Below are 20,845 nucleotides of genomic sequence, written 5' to 3'. Positions count from 1 at the left end.
TTTTGAACTTGAGCACCACACGCGACAAGAAGTAGCCCCCTTCCCTCCTGCTAATGAATTTTTGTTCATTAGACCCTAATATATGGATTTAAATGACTGGGAAAACAGATATGCATCACAGATAGGGGCGTGGATCAGAAAACCAATCAGTATCTGATGTGACCACCATTTGTCTCATTTAGCATGACAGAGAGTTGATCAGACTGTTGATTTTGGCCTGTGGAATGGTGTCCTACTCCTCTTCATTGGCTGTACAAAGTAGCTGGATATTGGTGGGAACTGGAACAAACAGTTGTACACAGTGATCCAGAGCATCCCAAACATGCTCAATGAGTGACATGTCTGGTGAGTAAGCAGACCATTGAGGACCTGGGACGTTTTCAGCTTCTAGGAATTGTGTACAGATCCTTGTGACATTGGGCCGTGCATTATCATGCTGAAACATGAGGTGATGGTGGCGGATGAATGCTACAACAATGGGCCTCAGGATCTCGTCACGGTGTCTGCATTCAAATTGCCATCAATAAAATGTGTTCGTTGTCCGTAGCTGATGCCTGCCCATACCAAAACCCCAAGCCACCATGGGGCACTCTGTGTCACAACGTTGACATCAGCAAACCGCTCCCCCACACAACTCCATACATGCTGTCTGTCATCTGCTCAGTACATTTAAATACGGGATTCATCCATGAAGAGCACACTTCTCCAGCGTGCCAGTGGCCATCAAAGGTGAGCATTTTCTCGCTGAAGTCGTTTACGATGCCGGACTGCAGTCAGGTCAAGACCCTGGTGAGGATGACGAGCACGCAGATGAGCTTCCCTGAGAAGGTTTCTGACAGTTTGTGCAGAAACTCTTCAGTTGTGCAAACCCACAGTTTCATCAGCTGTCCGGGTGGCTGGTCTCAGATGATCCCACAGGTGAAGAAGTCAGATGTTAAGGTCCTGGGCTGGTGTGGTTACACATGGTCTGCGGTTGTGAGGCAGATTGGATGTACTGCCAAATTATCTAAAATGACGTTGGAGGTGGCTTATGGTAGAGAAATTAACATTTCATTCTCTGGCAACAGTTCTGGTGGACAATCCTGCAGTAATCATGCTAGTTGCACACTTTCTCAAAACTTGAGACATTTGTGGCATTGTGTTGTGCGACAAAACTGCACATTTTAGAGTGGCCTTTTATTGTCCCCAGCACAACCTGCACCTGTGTTATGTTCATGCTGTTTAATCAGTTTCTTGATATGCCACACCTGTTAGGTGGATGGATTATCTTGGCAAAGGAGAAATGCTCACTAAGAGGGATGTTGCAATTATATTTTTGTTCCATATATTTTGAAAGATGATACATTGAGGATTATAATTAATACCACTTTGATGCCAAACACCCAAGAGTCCAAATTTGCACTTCACATTTCCATATCACAAAACTCATATGCAGTCAATGTTTATGATCACTTTGTTTGATGTACAATTACTAGATGACATGGCGTCATACCCTGAACTATGTTTGTCTTATGAAGAAAATTTGCCTCGGAACACACACCTGAATGCATGCATGACTCCTTTCTATGCGCACCAAAATGGCGCTCTGTTTCTCTGAATTGCACTGTGAAAAGCTAACACAAAGATCTTATTTTATAACTTACCTAGTCATGTTGGCAATAGAACAAGCTTTCAAATGTGTATTTATTATGGATCCCAAGGCAGCAGCAACTCTTCCTGGGGTCGGGCAAAATTAAGGCAGTTATACAATTTTAAAAACATTACAATACATTCACAACACATTGTGTGCCCTCAGGCTCCAACTCTACTACCACATATCTACAACACAAAATCCATGTGTACATGTGTATATAAACTCAGCAAAAAGAAAAACATCCTCACTATCAACTGCGTTTATTTTCAGCTAACTTAACATGTGTAAATATTTGTATGAACATAACAAGTTTCAACAACTGAGACATAAACTGAACAAGTTCCACAGAGATGTGACTAACAGAAATGGAATAATGTGTCCCGTAACAAAGGGGGGGTCAAAATCAAAAGTAACAGTCAATGCAGCTGGTGGCCACACCAGATACTAAGTACTGCAGTGCATCTCCTCCTCATGGACTGCACCAGATATGCCAGTTCTTGCTGTGAGATGTTACCCCACTCTTCCACCAAGGCACCTGCAAGTTCCCGGACATTTCTGGGGGTAATGGCCCTAGCCCTCACCCTCCGATCCACCAGGTCCCAGACATGCTCAATGGGATTGAGATCTGGGCTCTTCGCTGGCCAAGGCAGAACATTGACATTCCTTTCTTGCAGGAAATCACGCACAGAACGAGCAATATGGCTGACGGCATTGTCATGCTGGAGGGTCATGTCAGGATGAGCCTGCAGGAAGGGTACCACATGAGGGAGGAGGATGTCTTCCCTGTAACGCACAGTGTTGAGATTGCCTGCGATGACAACAAGCTCAGTCCGATGATGCTGTGACACACCGCCCCAGACCATGTCGAACCCTCCACCTCCAAATCGATCCTGCTCCAGAGTACAGGCCTTGGTGTAACACTCATTCCTTCAACAACAAACGCGAATCCGAACATCACCCCTGGTGAGACAAAACCACGACTCGTCAGTGAAGAGCACTTTTTGCCAGTCCTGTCTGGTCCAGCGATGGTGGGTTTGTGCCCATAGGAGACGTTGTTGCCGGTGATGTTTGGTGAGGACCTGCCTTACAACAGGCCTACAAGCCCTCAGTCCAGCCTCTCTCAGCCTATTGCGGACAGTCTGAGCACTGATGGAGGGATTGTGCGTTCCTGGTGTAACTCCGGCAGTTGTTGTTGCCATCCTGTACCTGCCCCGCAGGTGTGATGTTCGGATGTACCGATCCTATGCCGATGTTGTTACACGTGGTCTGCCACTGCGAGGACTGTCAGCTGTCCGTCTTGTCTCCCTGTAGCGCTGTTTTTGGCGTCTCACAGTACGGACATAGCAATTTATTGCCCTGGCCATATCAGCAGTCCTCATGCCTCCTTGCAGCATGCCTAAGGCACGTTCACGCAGATGAGCAGGGACCCTGGTCATCTTTCTTTTGGTGTTTTTCCGAGTCTGTAAAAATACCTCTTTACTGTCCTAAGTTTTCATAACTGTGACCTTATTAATTGCCTACAGTCTGTAAGCTGTTAGTGTCTTAATGACCATTCCACAGGTGCATGTTCATTAATTTTTTATTGTTAATTGAACAAGCATGGGAAACAGTGGTTAAACCCTTTACAATGAAGATCTGCAAAGTTATTTGGATTTTTACGAATTATCTTTGAAAGACAGGGTCCTGAAAAAGGGACATTTCTTTTTTTGCTGAGTTTAGTACATATGCTATCGTGTGTGTATATGCATGTATCTGAGCCTATGTTTGTGTTGCTTCACATTTTCCAACTGTTCCATAAGGTGTATTTTTATCTGTTTATTAAATCGAATTTTACTGCTTGCATGAGTTACTTGATGTGGAATAGAGTTCCATGTAGTCATGGCTATATGTAGTAATGTGCACCTCCGATAGTCTGTTCTGGACTTGGGGACTGTGAAGAGACATCTGGTGGCATGTCTTGTGGGGTATGCATGGGCGTTCGAGCTGTGTGCCAGTAGCTCAAACAGACAGCTCGGTGCATTCAACATGTCAATACTTCTCACAAATACAAGTAGTGATGAAGTCAATCTCTCCTCCACTTTGAGCCAGGAGAGATTGACATGCATATTATTAATGTTAGCGCTCAGTGTAAATTTAAGGGCCAGCCGTGCTGCCCTGTTCTGAGTCAATTGCAATTTTCCTAAGTCCCTCTTTGTGGCACCTGACCACACGACTGAAAAGTAGTCCAAGTGCGACAAATGGACCTGGCTTGTTGATAGTGCTGTTAAGGAAGAGCAGTGATTTATTATGGAGAGACTTCGACCCATCTTAGCTACTGTTGGATCAATATGTTTGGACCATGACAGTTTTACAATCCAGGGTTACTCCAAGCAGTTTAGTCACCACAACTTTCTTAATTTCCTCATTGTTCATTACAAGAATTAGTTGAGATTTAGGGTTTAGTGAAAGATTTGTACCAAATACAATGCTTTTAGTTTTTGAAATATTTACGACTGACGTATTCCTTGCCACCTATTCTGAAACTAACTGCAGCTCTTTGTTAAGTGTTGCAGTCATTTCAGTCACTGTAGTAGCTGACATGTTTAGTCATCCGCTTTCATAGACACACTGTCTTTACTCAGAAAAAACGCCAGAATTTCGGTTTTCAATCGCTTGGCAGCTGGTTTCATAATTTGTTTCAGCTTTTTACAACTTGGAGAAAAAGCACAACACAGACAGCAGCTGCCTCTGTTCTCTCCCGTGATGGTCCTATACGCCATCCTTTCAGAAGTTTTGCCTTCACACAGCCTGTCCACTGATGCCCACCTGAACCAGATTGTGATTTATAATGGTCCGTTTTTGGGATTGCGTCAACAATAACAACAATTGTGTGATGGCGGGGATGCAGGGTTGTGTTCCAAACAAAGCAACTACAAGTGTGCTTGATCTAGTTCCTCAACGGCACAGCTAGGAGAGTGCCTTGAAAGTGCCTTGAAATTACTTAGGAACTGTGCACACTTTGGAGAGGTGTCTGGCCACTTGGAGACACCAGTTAGTCTTCTCACCCAAACCCACAATATTCTTATATTACTGAATGTATCCAGAGTATTTTCAGATGGTCAACAGATGTGTTAAAGTACAGTAAATGTCAAATATACATAAAATCAACAGTGTAACGTTTTGATTCAGTCTTGTCAGATGAACTGTTGTGATCAATTTTCCCATAATCTCCAAACGGTTCCCTTTCATTTGCTACCATGCTTATATGTATGCATTTGAGCATATGCTTTTCATTTTTCTTCTGTGAGAAACATTTCAATGTAGCCCTATCCTTATAGGCCAATTCCCACAAGTGTAAAAGGGTAAGGCCTTTTTCCACTTACCCAGAGTCCGATGAACTTTCAAATGAAAGTTCAAGAACATTGGGAAACGGCACTCCAATTTGATTTTTTATTCACATAGAAATGTGTGTTATAGATCTATCATTCTACTTGAAAGTAAGTCTAACAAGCTATTTCTTTGCTTCCTGTTCTTAAGTTTTGTTTTTGCATCTTTTACTTTTGGTTTTTCGTACATTAGCTTTAAACAGCTGAAACAAAAATATTTTTGGTTATGAAAAATATATTTCACAGCGGTTTAGATGGTACAATGATTATCAACACAATATTAGTTTATTTTGTAACATAAACTGAAATTAGGCAAACTATTAAAGTTTTAGCCACCAGGAAATGGCGGAGCGATTTCTGCATAGTGCAACTTTAAAAGACAAAAAAAGTCACCTGATTTCACCTTTTTATTTTTGTCCGGGAAGGCTAACACATTTTAGCACTTATTCCTTCTTTAGAGATACCATTTGTATATCTCTGAGTGTAGTTGAAGGAAGTTAAAAAATAGTTTTGCGAGCCATTGCTAACTAGCGTTAGCGCAATGCCTGGAAGTCTCCCAGAACAGCTAGCATGCTCGCACTATCCCTTTAAACTCACACTGACCCTGATCCATGCTGCCACTAGAACACTGTGGCACTGTGACCCACTTAAAGCTATTTTAGTGTTATGACCATGTCATGTTTCTAACCAGGTCCCACCATTTGGAGGACATTGATTTATAATTCCCTCTGTGTTGTTCCACACAGGGAGCAAACTTGCACAGCTTTAGATAATGTAGGCACTGTATCTTAGGGAACAGTTGTTGCAGTGAGTGACATGTCTCTGTCTGAGGGTGTTGTTGTAGGTCCACAGACTGAAACGCAGGGGGCAGAAAGACACAGTGCCCTGTCTCACACTCCTCACCCCTCTGTCCCTCTCTTTCAGCCTATATATTCTCTCCATCTCTCTCCCCTCCCCTCTCTCCCTTTCCCTTAGCCCTCTCCTGTCTCGCTCTGTCCCTCTCTGTCAGTCTATTTCCAGTGCTAGCTGAGTCAGGCGAATAGCTCCCAGCTTGGAATGACACAAATAGGAAGAGGGACTCCAATCCTCTAAGAGGGTCAGATACCAACAGAAAAATAACAAGAAACTTTAGAAAACATCAGGAACTACGGAAAAATACTGAAACCTGCTAAAGGAACCTGCTATAAACTACAAAAATGGAGTCTGATATGGCTTTGACGGAATTACAGGAGCATGAGTTGCCAGAGGCCGTCGTTCAGGAGGATGAAGACGACGTGGAGGAACTCAGGAACAGGTGCTTGAATTTCAGCTAAGTGCTTCACTGTCTTACTGTGCTCTGGAACACACACACACTACAACACTAGGACAATTAGTGCTCTATTAATTAAGATCCGCTTTAGCCGACATCCGTATAGCTATTATTTTGGTCATGTCGGAGGTGAAACTGCGTTAGAGCTGTCAAATCCACAAGCGACTCCTGTCATTATACCTAAAGCGGACATTGCCAATGGCTGCACAGAGTCACATTACGAGAAATCGTATGCAGGCTTGTTTACAAGTTCGAACACTGGAAAGCGATTTAGACTGATAGAAAACCTTAATTACTTTGTTTAATGATTTTCAATTTGAGCATCATTATTTCTATATAGCCTACATTTTCTCATTCTGAACTGTGTGGCTTTGTGACAATGATCAAGAGCAGCTGCTCACCGGTTTGACAACTCCCATGCAGTTACATCTCAGACACCACCAAAACATCAGTATGCGGGTGTCAGTGATCACCAGTTAACACTTGATCTAATTGAATCTAGGCCTTACACTATCACACAGTTTAGTGCTTTACTCTCTAATTAGGTTATCCTGAATATTGCTACTGTAGCTACATAGATAGTTGTCCCGCAGCTCCAGTCACGATGATGTTCGGGGACACTAGCCTTCCCAGTTTTGATCTACTATTGGACAGAGCGAGTGCTCAGTGCATATAGGATCATTTGTTATACAGTTTTTCTCAATCGCGTACAAGCAATTTTTAGATCTGTTTTGAAACGTATCTATAGCATAACAGCAATGATCAAATGCTCAAATACATATCTTAGACCACATATCTTAGACCTCATCAGTGAATAGTACAAAGTTCATTGTTTTGTTCACAGAATATTAACACGTTGTTTTAATCATAAAATACATTTGTGCAATTGTGTTCACTGTTTCTGGCTATCAGTAAATACTACTGCACAAAATTCTAAATCATCCCATAAGTGTCATACCATTTGAGTCGTTCCATGTCATTTCAGCAAGCCATGACACCCACCATTGTTCTGAAATCGTTTTTGTAATTATAAACTGGTAAGATTGACATTCCCGAAACCTTATTTTGTTGAAATTGTATTTAATCTCAGAAAAATGTATAAAATTGATTGCACCCAAATTGTCCATTTAAGTTTAAAGGATATATTCAATAAATATAGCACCCAACATCCGATTTGGACCAAACGTCTTCCTACAAATGAGTAAGACATGAGGAATCCAATACAATACTCAAAAACCACCCACAAACCCCTCACTTCAATCCCACCCCAACAACCAGAATACATTATAAGATCTCTGTCTGACAAGTAGTATGAATATGCAGTTTGTAGTATTGTTTCTTCATACTATGTAATGTGTTCTTTGTGAATTTGGTGATGGTTATTTTCCTCTGTTCTGAGAAATTTGAAATTGAAGTCTTGCAATTTTTTACCATAAATTAGTGTGAAAATATCAGGTATTGACCACTAAATGCTGCTGTTCCTGCTATGCTGCCAGACATTTTGCTGGCCCCTTGTTTTTATTAAATGGATCACATTTCCTTTGCAACTTCGGGTAGAAAACCAATACATTTTGCTCATGGTAGATAAATTGCGTGGTCATCCTCACAATTCAAGTCATTCCTTCATGAAATAAATTCATTTTGTCTTTCTCTTAGCAACTTAATGCTTCAACCCAACATTCCTTGAATAGTCCAACAAGGCAGCCTTCTGAGAGGGCTATCCCTATGATGCAATGAACCTTTTCTACAAGACTAAAACTTTGTTGGAGAAATGGGCTAGCGACTAAAAGGTTCTAACAACCCTAATAAAATATTACAATTGTAATACAATTGTAATACTTGCAAGGCAGTCTTATATTTCCAATAACATTATTAGAAAAAGCTCTATATGCAGTGTGATTTGTGACATTTACCATTAAACCCAACCCAACTCAATACCATTACAATTGCAAAAGACTATACAGTGTGTGTTTGGGACTTAAGACCACTAGCACCCTCTACTGAAGAACATTAGAATGATGCTTGACAAGGCCAATTCATTACCGGTCTCAATTAAATTAAGTGCATGCTCGGAAAAGCAAAGAGCATAGTTATTTTTTGAAGATATCTGCTGGGATGGTGTAAATACAACTAGGCTGCATTCCACACTGCAATGGATATTTATTTATTTTTGACCTTTATTTAACTAGGCAAGTCAGTTAAGAACAAAGTCTTATTTTCAATGACGGCCTAGGAACAGTGGGTCAACTGCCTGTTCAGGGGCAGAACGACAGATTTGTACCTTGTCAGCTCGGGGGTTTGAACTTGCAACCTTCCAGTTACTAGTCCAACGCTCTAACCACTAGGCCATATTCCAACCCTGAGCACCGGCCTGCTCTACTCTTGCTGATTTGATTGACTTAAATCCCAGAAGTTTGATTTTGAAAATAGATTTTAATGTAACTCTGGTCTCTCAAACCAATACTGACATTCCTATTATTACTGAGTCTTGGTTAATAAAGTCTATGTCGAATACTGATGTGTCTCTGACTGGTTATAATGTGTACAGATTTGACAAAGGTGGGGATGTCGTCATATTCGTAAAGGGCAGCTTAAACGTTTCCCTACGCAATGTCAATGTCTAATCTTGAATGTAGGCCTTGGTAATAAAGCCCAGCTGACACTAGTGGGAATTTATCTCCCTCCCTCGGCTCTGCCTTGTGCTCTAAGGCGGGAATTACGACCAGAGTTATGCACGCATAAATGGAATGGCATTCCCTTTTTATGCACTTTTCTCTCTACGTGTATTCTGATCTTGAACTTAGGCATGAGAATAGCGTGTTATTCTTTTGGGGTGGAGAGCAAAGTGAAATGAAGTATGGCGGCGGTGTGTCTACGGATACGCCGTATCCGGACCTCAACTTAATTTCCTCATAATTCCAACAATTTCACGCGCGATGAAAGGATGAATAAGGTCGACATCTACTTTATTTTTCCCGATATAAATAGCACCATTTTTCATGCACTGTAATTTACAAATTGATAAGAGCTACTGTAGGTAAATGAGTAAGCCGTTTGGATAAGGGGATTGTAAATATAAATGACTATTGTTTAGATTTATTTTACCTTATGATTGCAGGAGACAAATGTGTAACTAGTCATATGGCAGCAAACTGAAGCATATCAATATATCAACCTTTTCCACAGTGACGTTTATGAAATGATGGCCTTATAATCTTGCAGGGATGAAGTTTGGAGAGCCATAGCTTCTGTAGTCATGTGCAAATTACAGTATAGCACCAAACATACCAAGTTGATTTATAATAATTTCTATAATGTTTAATTACAGTATACGGCCAGACTTTTCAATGTATTTTTTACAATGTGTATCATGTTAAATATTAGCCACTATCAGTAGCCTTTGTTCCTAAGGATTGCTAGCATTAGTGGATCATATTAGGCTAACAAATTAATTTGGGACATGTAGCCTATTTGAATCATAATGGAATGCATGCCATACTGTAGCAGCTTAAACCTAGACCCTGGCGCACTGTTCACAAAGACTGGATTCAAATTAAAGGTACACCAAATTTAAAGGGATGGCTTTAGATACATGTACTGAAAACCATATTGAACACAACTCTACAAGAAAATGTGTAAGTGGGAGGGTTTTCAGGGGTTGAATTACATTTATTCAGTGCGTGCAGGGGAACCACACCTGCTAAGCCTGATATGCACCTGCATAAGGTAAGTCTGAATACCAATTACTGAGAAATGCGTAGGAATGCCGTAAATTTTGTCTGAACCGGGCCCTGAGCAAATTGTCTGAATTACTGTCCTACTATGCTAAATCTTAATTATTCATATTGGGTCATTTTAATCTGGATTGGTTGATGCCAGTGTCAGACAGCTCAGTAAAAATATATTTCAGCCTAACTCTAACTCGGCTGATAAGCAAACCAACTCTCCCCAACTTTAAACACCCTAAAGAATGTACTCTTTTAGATATTATTCTAACAAATGCCCTCCTAAATATACTGCCAATGGAATCTTTGCTAATGAGCTCAGTGAACATTGTCCCATTGCCTGCATAAGAGATGATAAGCTACCTAAATCCTGCCCACGGATTATTACAAAGAGACATTTTGGGCATTTGAATTATCAACATTTCATGTCTGATCTGGGGTTGTGTGACTCGGGGATTGTGTCATCTGACTCGGATCAGGACCTACATTGTTTTGCTTCTCTGTTCAACAATTGTAGATAAGCATGCATACATTTAACGAAAAATTACAGGAAATACATTTTGCTTGAGCTAAGGCTAAATTGACTGATACCATGTATGACTGGCAGTCCTATAGACAGTCATACACAATCATACATACATGTAGATTTGGCCTTGTGTTGTAGATTATTGTGCTGCTGAAAGGTGAATTCATCTCTCGTCTGATGGAAAGCAGACTGAACAAGGTTTTCCAATAGGATTTTTCCTTTACTCAGCCCCATTCCGTTTCTTTTTTATCCTAAAGAACTCCCCAGTCCTTAACAATTACAAGCATACCCATAACATGGAGCAGCCACCACTATGATTGAAAATACGGAGAGTGGTACTCACTGATGTATTGGATTTGCCCCAAATATAACTCTTTGTTTTCAGGACAAAAAGTTAATTGCTTTGCCACATTTTTTGCAGTGTTACTTTAGTGTCTTGTTGTAAACAGGATGCATGCTTTGGAATATTTTTTATTCTGTTCAACTTCCTTCTTTTCACTCTGTAAATTAGGTTAGTATTGTGGAGTAACTACAATGTTGTTGATCCATCCTCAGTTTTCTCCAACACAGCTAGGAAGGATGCCTGTATCTTTGTAGTGACTGGGTGTATTGAAACGCCATCCAGAGTGTAATTAATAACGTCACCATACTCAAAGGGATATTCAATGTCTGCTTTTTTTTTTTTACCCATGTACCAATAGGTGCTTTTCTTTGTGAGGCATTGAAAAACCTCCCTGATCTTTGTGGTTGAATCTGCATTTGAAATTCACTGCTCGATTGAGGGAACTTACAGATAATTGTATTTGTGGGGTACAAATATGAGGTAGTCATTATGCAACTTATGTGACTTGTTAAGCACAGTTTTACTCCTGAACTTATTTAGGCTTGCCATAACAAAGGGGTTGAATATTTATTTACTCAAGACATTTCAGCTTTTAATTTTTAATTGATTTGTAAAACTTTTGAAAAACATATTTCCACTTTGACATGATGGCATATTGTGTGTAGGCCAGTAACAAAACGTCTCTATGTAATCAATTTTAAATTCAGGCTGTAACACAACAAAATGTGGAAAAAGTCAAGTGGTGTGAATACTTCTGAAGGCACTGTAGATGTCTGTCTTTGGTTTGGAAAGCAAAGTCAACATACTGTACTTCTTGAACTGTGTATGTCAGAATAGTAGGAATCCAGCAAACTTCTGGAAAGTACTTAAATCTCTGAAAGCCTAGCTAAAAAACGTTAGCTGACATGGGTTAGTTGATCTGGACGTTTCTGCCAAGTTATAAATAGCTCTCTAAGGTATTCAATGACTGACATGACAAGAGGAAAACTGATGACCGATTTCGAAATTGCACCTTGTGCATTCTACTATTACAACTTTCAAGACTAAGTTGAAAGCTGGACTGAGATCAGCTCAGACAGATGGAAACACCATTTTGCCTCAGCTGGCCATCTATTTTAAAGAACAGTTTCTAGAGATTCCTCATTTATTCCCCTCGAAACTTTTGAAAATGATGCACTCCCAGATACACATTCTCTATTTTCATTTCAATCATTTTATATCTATGATTTAGTAAGTGCCTTGCTAACAAATCCACAGGGGCTGATTCTCTCGATCCCTTCTTACTGCAGCTCTCTGCCCCACTTATTGCAGAATCATTAGCCTATATTTTTTACTTGACAATTGTTCCTGGTGTTATCCCTAAGATCTGGAAAGTGACACGTCCTCCCCCCTACACAACGGAGTAGATCATTTTGACTTAGATCAATTATCTTGCCTTTCCAAAGTTTTAGAATCCCTGGCCAACTCTCAGCTAAGACCTTTTTAAACTTCTCATTCTATTCTAAATGTGCACCAGTCTGGTTTTAGACCCAGACATAGCACAGTTTCAGCTGCTACGCTTGTTATAGATGATGTGTTCAATTGCTTAGATCATAAAAACCATTGTGCTGCCTTACCTTCCAAGGCCTTCGACACTGTTGACCATTACATTCTCACTCAAAGGCCGACTTGACTTAAATAGGCCTGGATCAGGCTTCTTGCAAGTGGTTAGAGAATGATCTGTGACAGGACACAATGTGTGATTTGCGACGGTGTCCGGTCTACTTTCCTGGATATTACAAAAGGTGTGCCGCAGCTACTATCCAAATAAAGAAAGTTCAACAAAAGAAAAATACAACTCTGTTGAACAGATTAAAATGTTGTTGACCTTTAGAACATTTATCCTATAGCTGCCATTTCCTTTACACATCCAACTGGGCACAGGCATCAATTCAATGCATATTCTACGTTAGTTCCATGACATGGAAACAACGTTGATTCAACCAGTGTGTGCCCAATGGGATGTTGATTTTGTTAAATAAACCTGGGGCGATGGAAACCTGCCTATTGACTCTCCCCTTTGAATGCCCCAAACTGACCCATTTTTAGCTTCAACTTCTGAGTCCATTGGAGAGGATCAGCTTGAGCAAAGTGGGGTGTAGAATCTTCGCTCTAGAATTGATCTAGAAATAGTATTCCCTGCCTGCCAGATAATAGGGTTTGTACAATTAAGATTCACAGAGCTACGGTCAAGCGATACCCCTTGCCAAACACACGCGCACAACCAGACATTGATTAATTGATCACTTATCACACACATGCACGGATATGCACACACACACTGCAAGTTGATGCACACTTCTCTAGTTATCAAGCTGAGAAACGGTTGAGGTAATCACGTTCAATGTGAGGTTTTTGCTCACAGTTTGCTATTCCCGGAGTACCCCCTGAAGTACCCCCACATGTGCATTTCACTTGTAGACCTATGTTCTTATGTGCTCCCAAGTAACTCATCTAACTCCCTGTTCCTTTCTTCAGTCTGCGGGAGGTGGTCCAGGACCAGTCTGTGAAGCCCAAGCTGCAGTGTCTGATGGTGGACCCGTCCTTCTCCATGGTGACTGTTCAGAGTGAGGACAGCGGCATAGTCTGGGAAACGGCCTCCAGCCGATGCTCCACCCCCTGGGCGTCGGAGGCCAGCTACAGCTCTGACACCTACAGTTTGGATGGCTCTGCTACCGGTGGTGGAGGTGCACAGGGCAAAATTACCATTGTCTTCGATGAGGACAAGATAGTTCGGAGGAGGAAGAGGATGAGAGGAAAGGCCAGGCTGGGGGAGAGGCTAAGGAGACCCGGGAGCTCCAGGTCTGGCTCGACACTGGGGGTGGAGAGGCCTGAGATGGCTGAGGTGTCTGTGCCAAACATCCGAGTGGAGAGTGTAGAGTCAGACACAGAGTCAGGGGAAGTGAAAGACAAAGAGCAGGAGCTGTTTAGTCTGATTTCAGAGGGTTATGAGATCCTCAACATCAAAGTCCCGTCCAAACTGCCCACAGTGGACGAGGAGGAGAGCACTGAGCTGCAGGATAACCTGTCCTACTTGGAGGAGACACCCAGGATCAGGTCCAAATCCAGGCGGGGCTCTGAGGCCTTACCTGCCCAGGACTACCCAGAAATGAAGGAGGTACAGGAGGGCACAGAAGGAGAAGAAGTAGGAGAGTCTAAGCCCTCAGAACCCACAGAGCAACAGGGGCCTCACAGCCACAGGGACGGCACCAGCGACATGGACTACTTTGAGGCATTTACCCTCCTGGATGAGGTGGTTCCTGGGCAGCAGGTTCCAGAGCCAGTGGGAGACGAGACACCCACGAAGCCCCAACGAGAGGAGACTAATTTGGGGCAGATGACAGCCACAGACAGCCTCTCTGCAGCTCCGGACGATGACTTTGTGTTTGTCACAGACATGGAGATTGCCAGCGAGCGTTTGGATGAGGTGTTCTACGGGAACAAACACCACGCACCCCCAGAGGACCTGATGAAAAGGGGAGAAGAGGATGAAGAGGAGGGAGGGAAGGAAGGAAGAAGGGAGAGTCTGAGGTCTCTGAAGGAAAGTGGGTCAGCGCTGTTTGGCAGAGAGGAGAGCATCCTCACCCCCATCTTCCTCTCCCCAGGACCCCCTAAGATCATTGATCCCATCCTGCTAGAGGAACCCACAGCCATGTCCTTCCTCTACTCCGACCTGTACGAGGACGCCATGGGGGAGAGGAGGAGGAGCGACGAGGAAGGCTCAGAGGCAGAGAGCGTGGGGTCGGACAGATCGTTCCAGAGGCGACTGTCTGATTCAGAGGAAACAGACGGATACCTGGAGAAGTTTATCCTGAAAGACGAGACTCCCAATGTGGAGGACCAATCAGAAGAAGTGGATGGTAAAGGGGAGGGGCTAATGATGTGGTCGCAGAGTAAGTTTGAGCTGACCGGATTCCTAACGAGAGTGGTGGAAGAAGAAGAGGAGGAGAAGGAGGAGTGTAAGAAGGAGGAGATCAAAGCTGCAGAGATGAATGGGTACCTGCAACCAGCAGGATATAAAGAGATGGCGGAATCAACAGAGATGGAAGAATCAACAGAGAAATCTTTGCTGCACATCAAGGAAACTGGTCCAGAAAAAGACTCTGAGTCTGTAAATACAGACAGCAAAGTGTCTCAAGTTGAGAAGGGCCATCTAGTCCCAGGAAAGAAACCTGAGAAGCTTGATGTGGTAGAGGAAGCTAAAAGTGAGACAACACCTGAGGCACATGAGTCAGAGGTTGACAGCCAGGAGGAGGTAGTGTCAGATAAAGTATCCCATGAAACAAAGCTACTAGCTCAGGCAGAGGAGGTGAAAAAACAAGACAAAGTAGAAGTGTCTAGAGTGGCAAAACCAGTTGTAATTCAGGAGCCTGTGGTTGTACAGGTGAACCAGGTGTCAACTGAAAGCAAAACAGAGACTGTAGTTAAAGCATCTGAACCTGTAAGAGCAGAGGATGCTATTAAAGATCCAACTGAGGCCATAGCAGGAGCACTGGAGCTACACAGGGTCTCTCAAAAGGCAGTTACTGATTTATCAGTAGTTGTTGTGAAAGTATCAGATGATACTAAAATGGCATCTGAAATTGCAGCTGAAGCAATCAATAGAATGGAAATGCTAGCTGAAGCACACAAAGTTGAAAAAGTAGAGAATAGATCTGAGGAGCCTGTGAGTGTAGCGGAGGAGTCCTTCACACACAATCCTGAAGCCAAAGTAGTTCCAACTGCCCCTCCTGCGGAAGCTGCGGAGCGATGGGCGTCACTTCTTGCCCCTGCTGAGGGAGATAAGGGACAGGAGAAAGAGCCAATGAGGAAGCAGGACTTGGAAGGTGAGGACGAGTGGGTGTTCACTCCCCTCAGGAGCTTTGCTCCTCAGGAAGACCTCTCTGAGCTGCACAGAGACACTGTCGTTTCAGAGATGGAGCTGCACAGGGAGACTGCAGAAGAGCTGGAGTATGAGATAATCTCGCAGCAGGAGGCAAGAGAGATGATGGTGTCTGAGACAGAGAGAAAACAGCTCTGCCCAGGCCCTAACTCTAATCTAGAGAGAGAGAGGGAGCTGGAGAAAGAAAAGGAGAGAGAGATGGAGTTGGAGAGGGAGAGAAAGAAGCAGAGGCTCAAGGAGGAGGAGAGACAGGAGAGGGAGGAGTGGGAGAGAGAGGAGAGGGGGAAACATGAGAAGGAGAGACAGATGGGGTTGGAGAGGGAAAGAGAAAGGGAGAGACTAAGGCTGAAGGAGGCAAAGGAGAGACAGGAGAAGGAGAACAAGGAGAGGAAGGAAAAGGAGAGACAGGAGAGGGAGAGACATATACAATTGGAAAGGGAGAGAGATAGGGAGAGGCAGGGGCTGAAGGAGAGAGAGGAGAAGGAGAGACAGGAGAGGGAGAGACAGATGGAGTTTGAGAGGGAAAGACAAAAGGAGAGGCAGAGGCTGAAGGAGAGGGAGGAGAAGGAGAGACAGGAGAGGGAAAGGCAGATGGAGTTGGAGAGGGAGAGAGAAAATGAGAGGCAGAGGCTGAAGGAGAGAGAGGAGAAGGAGAGACAGGAGATGGAGAGACAGATGGAGTTTGAGAGGGAAAGACAAAAGGAGAGGCAGAGGCTGAAGGAGAGGGAGGAGAAGGAGATACAGGAGAGGGAAAGGCAGATGGAGTTGGAAAGGGAGAGAGAAAAGGAGAGGCAGAGGCTGAAGGAGGAGAGCGAGGAGAAGGAGAGAGAAAAGGAGAGGCAAAGGCTGAAGGAGGAGAGACAGGAGAGGGAGAGACATATGGAGAAGGAGAGAGAAAAGGACAGGCAGAGGCTGAAGGAAGAGAAAGAGAGACAGGAGAAGGAGAGACAGATAGAATTGGAGCGGGAGAGAGAAAATGAGAGGCAGAGGCTGAAGGAGAGGGAAGAGAAGGAGAGACAGGAGAGGGAAAGACAGATGGAGTTGGAGAGGGAGAGAGAAAGGGAGATGCATAGGCTGAAGGAGGAGAGTGAGGAGAAGGAGAGACAGGTGGAGAGGGAGAGAGAAAAGGAGATGCAGAGGCTGAAGGAGGAGAGCGAGGAGAAGGAGAGACAGGAGAGGGAGAGGGAAAGGGAAAGGCAGAGGCTGAAGGAGGAGAGCGAGGAGAAGGAGATACAGATGGAGAAGGAGAGAGAAAAGGACAGGCAGAGGCTGAAGGAAGAGAAAGAGAGACAGGAGAAGGAGAAGGAGAGACCGATAGAATTGGAGAGGGAGAGAGAAAATGAGAGGCAGAGGCTGAAGGAGAGAGAGGAGAATGAGAGACAGGAGAGGGAGAGACAGATGGAGTTTGAGAGGGAAAGACAAAAGGAGAGGCAGAGGCTGAAGGAGAGGGAGGATAAGGAGAGACAGGAGAGGGAAAGGCAGATGGAGTTGGAGAGGGAGAGAGAAAAGGAGATGCAGAGGCTGAAGGAGGAGAGCGAGGAGAAGGAGAGACAGGAGAGGGAGAGAGAAAAGGAGAGGCAAAGGCTGAAGGAGGAGAGACAGGAGAGGGAGAGACATATGGAGAAGGAGAGAGAAAAGGACAGGCAGAGGCTGAAGGAAGAGAAAGAGAGACAGGAGAAGGAGAGACAGATAGAATTGGAGCGGGAGAGAGAAAATGAGAGGCAGAGGCTGAAGGAGAGGGAGGAGAAGGAGAGACAGGAGAGGGAAAGACAGATGGAGTTGGAGAGGGAGAGAGAAAGGGAGATGCATAGGCTGAAGGAGGAGAGCGAGGAGAAGGAGAAACAGGTGGCGAGGGAGAGAGAAAAGGAGATGCAGAGGCTGAAGGAGGAGAGCGAGGAGAAGGAGAGACAGGAGAGGGAGAGAGAAAGGGAAAGGCAGAGGCTGAAGGAGGAGAGCGAGGAGAAGGAGAGACAGATGGAGAAGGAGAGAGAAAAGGACAGGCAGAGGCTAAAGGAAGAGAAAGAGAGACAGGAGAAGGAGAAGGAGAGGCAGGAGAGGGAGAGACAGATGGATTTGGAGCGGGAAAGAGAAAATGAGAGGCAGAGGCTGAAGGAGAGAGAGGAGAAGGAGAGAGAAAGGGAAAGGCAGAGGCTGAAGGATGAGAGTGAGGAGAAGGAGAGACAGGAGAGGGAGAGAGAAAAGGACAGGCAGAGGCTGAAGGAAGAGAAAGAGAGACAGGAGAGGGAGATTCAGATAGAATTGGAGAGGGAGAGAGAAATTGAGAGGCAGAGGCTAAAGGAGAGAGAGGAGAAGGAGAGACAGGAGAGGGAAAGACAGATGGAGTTAGAGAGGGAGAGAGAAAAGGAAAGGGAGAGGCAGAGGCTGAAGGAGGAGAGCGAGGAGAAGGAGAGACAGGAGAGGGAGAGACAGATGGAGAGGGAGAGAGAAAAGGACAGAGAGAGGCTGAAGGAAGAGAAAGAGAGACAGGAGAAGGAGAGACAGATGGAGTTGGAGCGGGAAAGAGAAAATGAGAGACTGAGGCGGAAGGAGAGGGAGGAGAAGGAGAGACAGGAGAGGGAAAGACAGATGGAGTTAGAGAGGGAGAGAGAAAGGGAGATGCATAGGCTGAAGGAGGAGAGCGAGGAGAAGGAGAGACAGGTGGCGAGGGAGAGAGAAAAGGAGATGCAGAGGCTGAAGGAGGAGAGCGAGGAGAAGGAGAGACAGGAGAGGGAGAGAGAAAGGGAAAGGCAGAGGCTGAAGGAGGAGAGCGAGGAGAAGGAGAGACAGATGGAGAAGGAGAGAGAAAAGGACAGGCAGAGGCTAAAGGAAGAGAAAGAGAGACATGAGAAGGAGAAGGAGAGGCAGGAGAGGGAGAGACAGATGGATTTGGAGCGGGAAAGAGAAAATGAGAGGCAGAGGCTGAAGGAGAGAGAGGAGAAGGAGAGAGAAAGGGAAAGGCAGAGGCTGAAGGAGGAGAGTGAGGAGAAGGAGAGACAGGAGAGGGAGAGAGAAAAGGACAGGCAGAGGCTGAAGGAAGAGAAAGAGAGACAGGAGAGGGAGATTCAGATAGAATTGGAGAGGGAGAGAGAAATTGAGAGGCAGAGGCTAAAGGAGAGAGAGGAGAAGGAGAGACAGGAGAGGGAAAGACAGATGGAGTTAGAGAGGGAGAGAGAAAAGGAAAGGGAGAGGCAGAGGCTGAAGGAGGAGAGCGAGGAGAAGGAGAGACAGGAGAGGGAGAGACAGATGGAGAGGGAGAGAGAAAAGGACAGAGAGAGGCTGAAGGAAGAGAAAGAGAGACAGGAGAAGGAGAGACAGATGGAGTTGGAGCGGGAAAGAGAAAATGAGAGACTGAGGCGGAAGGAGAGGGAGGAGAAGGAGAGACAGGAGAGGGAAAGACAGATGGAGTTAGAGAGGGAGAGAGAAAGGGAGATGCATAGGCTGAAGGAGGAGAGCGAGGAGAAGGAGAGACAGGTGGAGAGGGAGAGAGAAAAGGACAGGCAGAGGCTGAAGGAAGAGAAAGAGAGACAGGAGAGGGAGAGACAGATGGAAAGGGAGCGAGAAAAGGACAGGCAGAGACTGAAGGAAGAGAAAGAGAGACAGGAGAGGGCAGAGAAGGAGAGACAGGAGAGGGCAGAGAAGGAGAGACATGAGAGGGAGGAAAAGGAGAGGGAGAGAGAGTTGTTGAGGGAGGAGGAGAGACAGGAGAGGGAGGAGAGGGAGCAGAAGGAGAGACAGGAGAGAGAGAGGGAGAGAGAAAGAGACAATCAGAGGCTGAAGGAGAAGGAGCGACAGGAGAGGAAGAGTGAGATGGAGTTGGTATTGGAGGGAGAAAAGCAGAAGGAAAGGGTGAGAGAAAACCTGTTGGTGGATATGGAGAGGCAGAAGGAGCGAGAGATGGAGGAGAGGGTAAGAGAAGAGAGAGGGCTGGATCTCCCCGCTTACGAGGAGCCCATTGAGGCTGATTATGAGATATTCGATGCGGAGGAGGAGAGCCAGGCCAGAGCAGCTGCTGCCCTACAGGGGATGGATTGCTTCTGTCTGGGCTGTGGTTGTCTGCTCTCTGAGACTGACAGACTGTCTGGAGGACACCAGGATCATGAGGTCACCAGTGTGGAGACAGCCTACGAAGACATCAGGGTGAGTGACAAAGTTAGATGTTAGTGGATAGAGTACACTATTCACATCACCCCATGTCACAATTCAGGTAATTCATTATTGTGTCCCTTCCTGGAAACTTGTCTTGCATCTTACACTCAACAGCACAGCATCACCACATTTAGTGCAATTATACATAAATGCATAAAACAATGTAAATCAGCACTATACAACTAGATACAACACTTGTGGATCATACCTGGGCTCAAATACTATTTCAGGTATTTCATTACTTCTAAATACATTTCAAAACAAAATAAATTTGAACAAGAGTTCAAGGGCTGTGAAGGGAGAAAACAGAGGATGGATCAACAACATTGTAGTTACTCCACAATAATCGGCTAAATGACAGAGTGAAAATATAAAATGCGGAATTTAAAAATCAAAAAAACATGCAACAAGGCACTAATTTAAAACGGAAAAAAAATTAAACACGGCAAAGGAATCAACTTTTTTGGCCTTAAATGCTGAGCCTTATTTTTGGGGCAAATCCAACACAACACATCACTAAGTAACTGCCTCCTTATTTAGAGGAATAGCTGCTTGCTTTACACCAGAGACTGGGAGAGGAATTCACCTATCTCCAGGACAATAACCTACAACACAAGGCTTTACACTTGGCTCATTGCGCTCTAGCTATCATGTTTCAGGTCATTTTATTTCATTTTCCTTTATTTAACAAGGCAAGTCAGTTGAGAACAAATTCGTATTTACATGATCTGTGTCGTAATATTAATTGAATCAGAAACACATTTGCATTGCTGGTTATAGACTAATGTTAGCTAGCTAACAATGAACCAAGTTGGTTAGCTTTAGCTACCTGCAGATTCATACTACAGCTATGACAATGTTTGTATTGGTAGTAGTA

The 20,845-nt window shown here is 44.3% G+C and overlaps 1 protein-coding gene across 1 annotated transcript in view; it reads left to right on the top strand.

The window, feature by feature from the left end:
* Positions 1–5,846: 5,846 nt before the first annotated feature.
* LOC139411275 (cardiomyopathy associated 5) overlaps positions 5,847–20,845 on the top strand; it is a 64,672-nt gene continuing 49,673 nt past the window's right edge. Inside the window, exons 1-2 of the mRNA XM_071157342.1 lie at positions 5,847–6,292; positions 13,419–19,959. Of these exons, the coding sequence (XP_071013443.1) occupies positions 6,195–6,292; positions 13,419–19,959 (6,639 nt within the window). The 5' untranslated portion in view covers positions 5,847–6,194. The remainder of the gene's footprint in view (positions 6,293–13,418; positions 19,960–20,845) is intronic.

This window comes from Oncorhynchus clarkii, chromosome 6, assembly GCF_045791955.1.
Source record: "Oncorhynchus clarkii lewisi isolate Uvic-CL-2024 chromosome 6, UVic_Ocla_1.0, whole genome shotgun sequence".
In the NCBI taxonomy this organism is placed as follows: Eukaryota; Metazoa; Chordata; class Actinopteri; order Salmoniformes; family Salmonidae; genus Oncorhynchus; species Oncorhynchus clarkii.
This window is presented reverse-complemented; position numbering and strand designations above follow the sequence as displayed.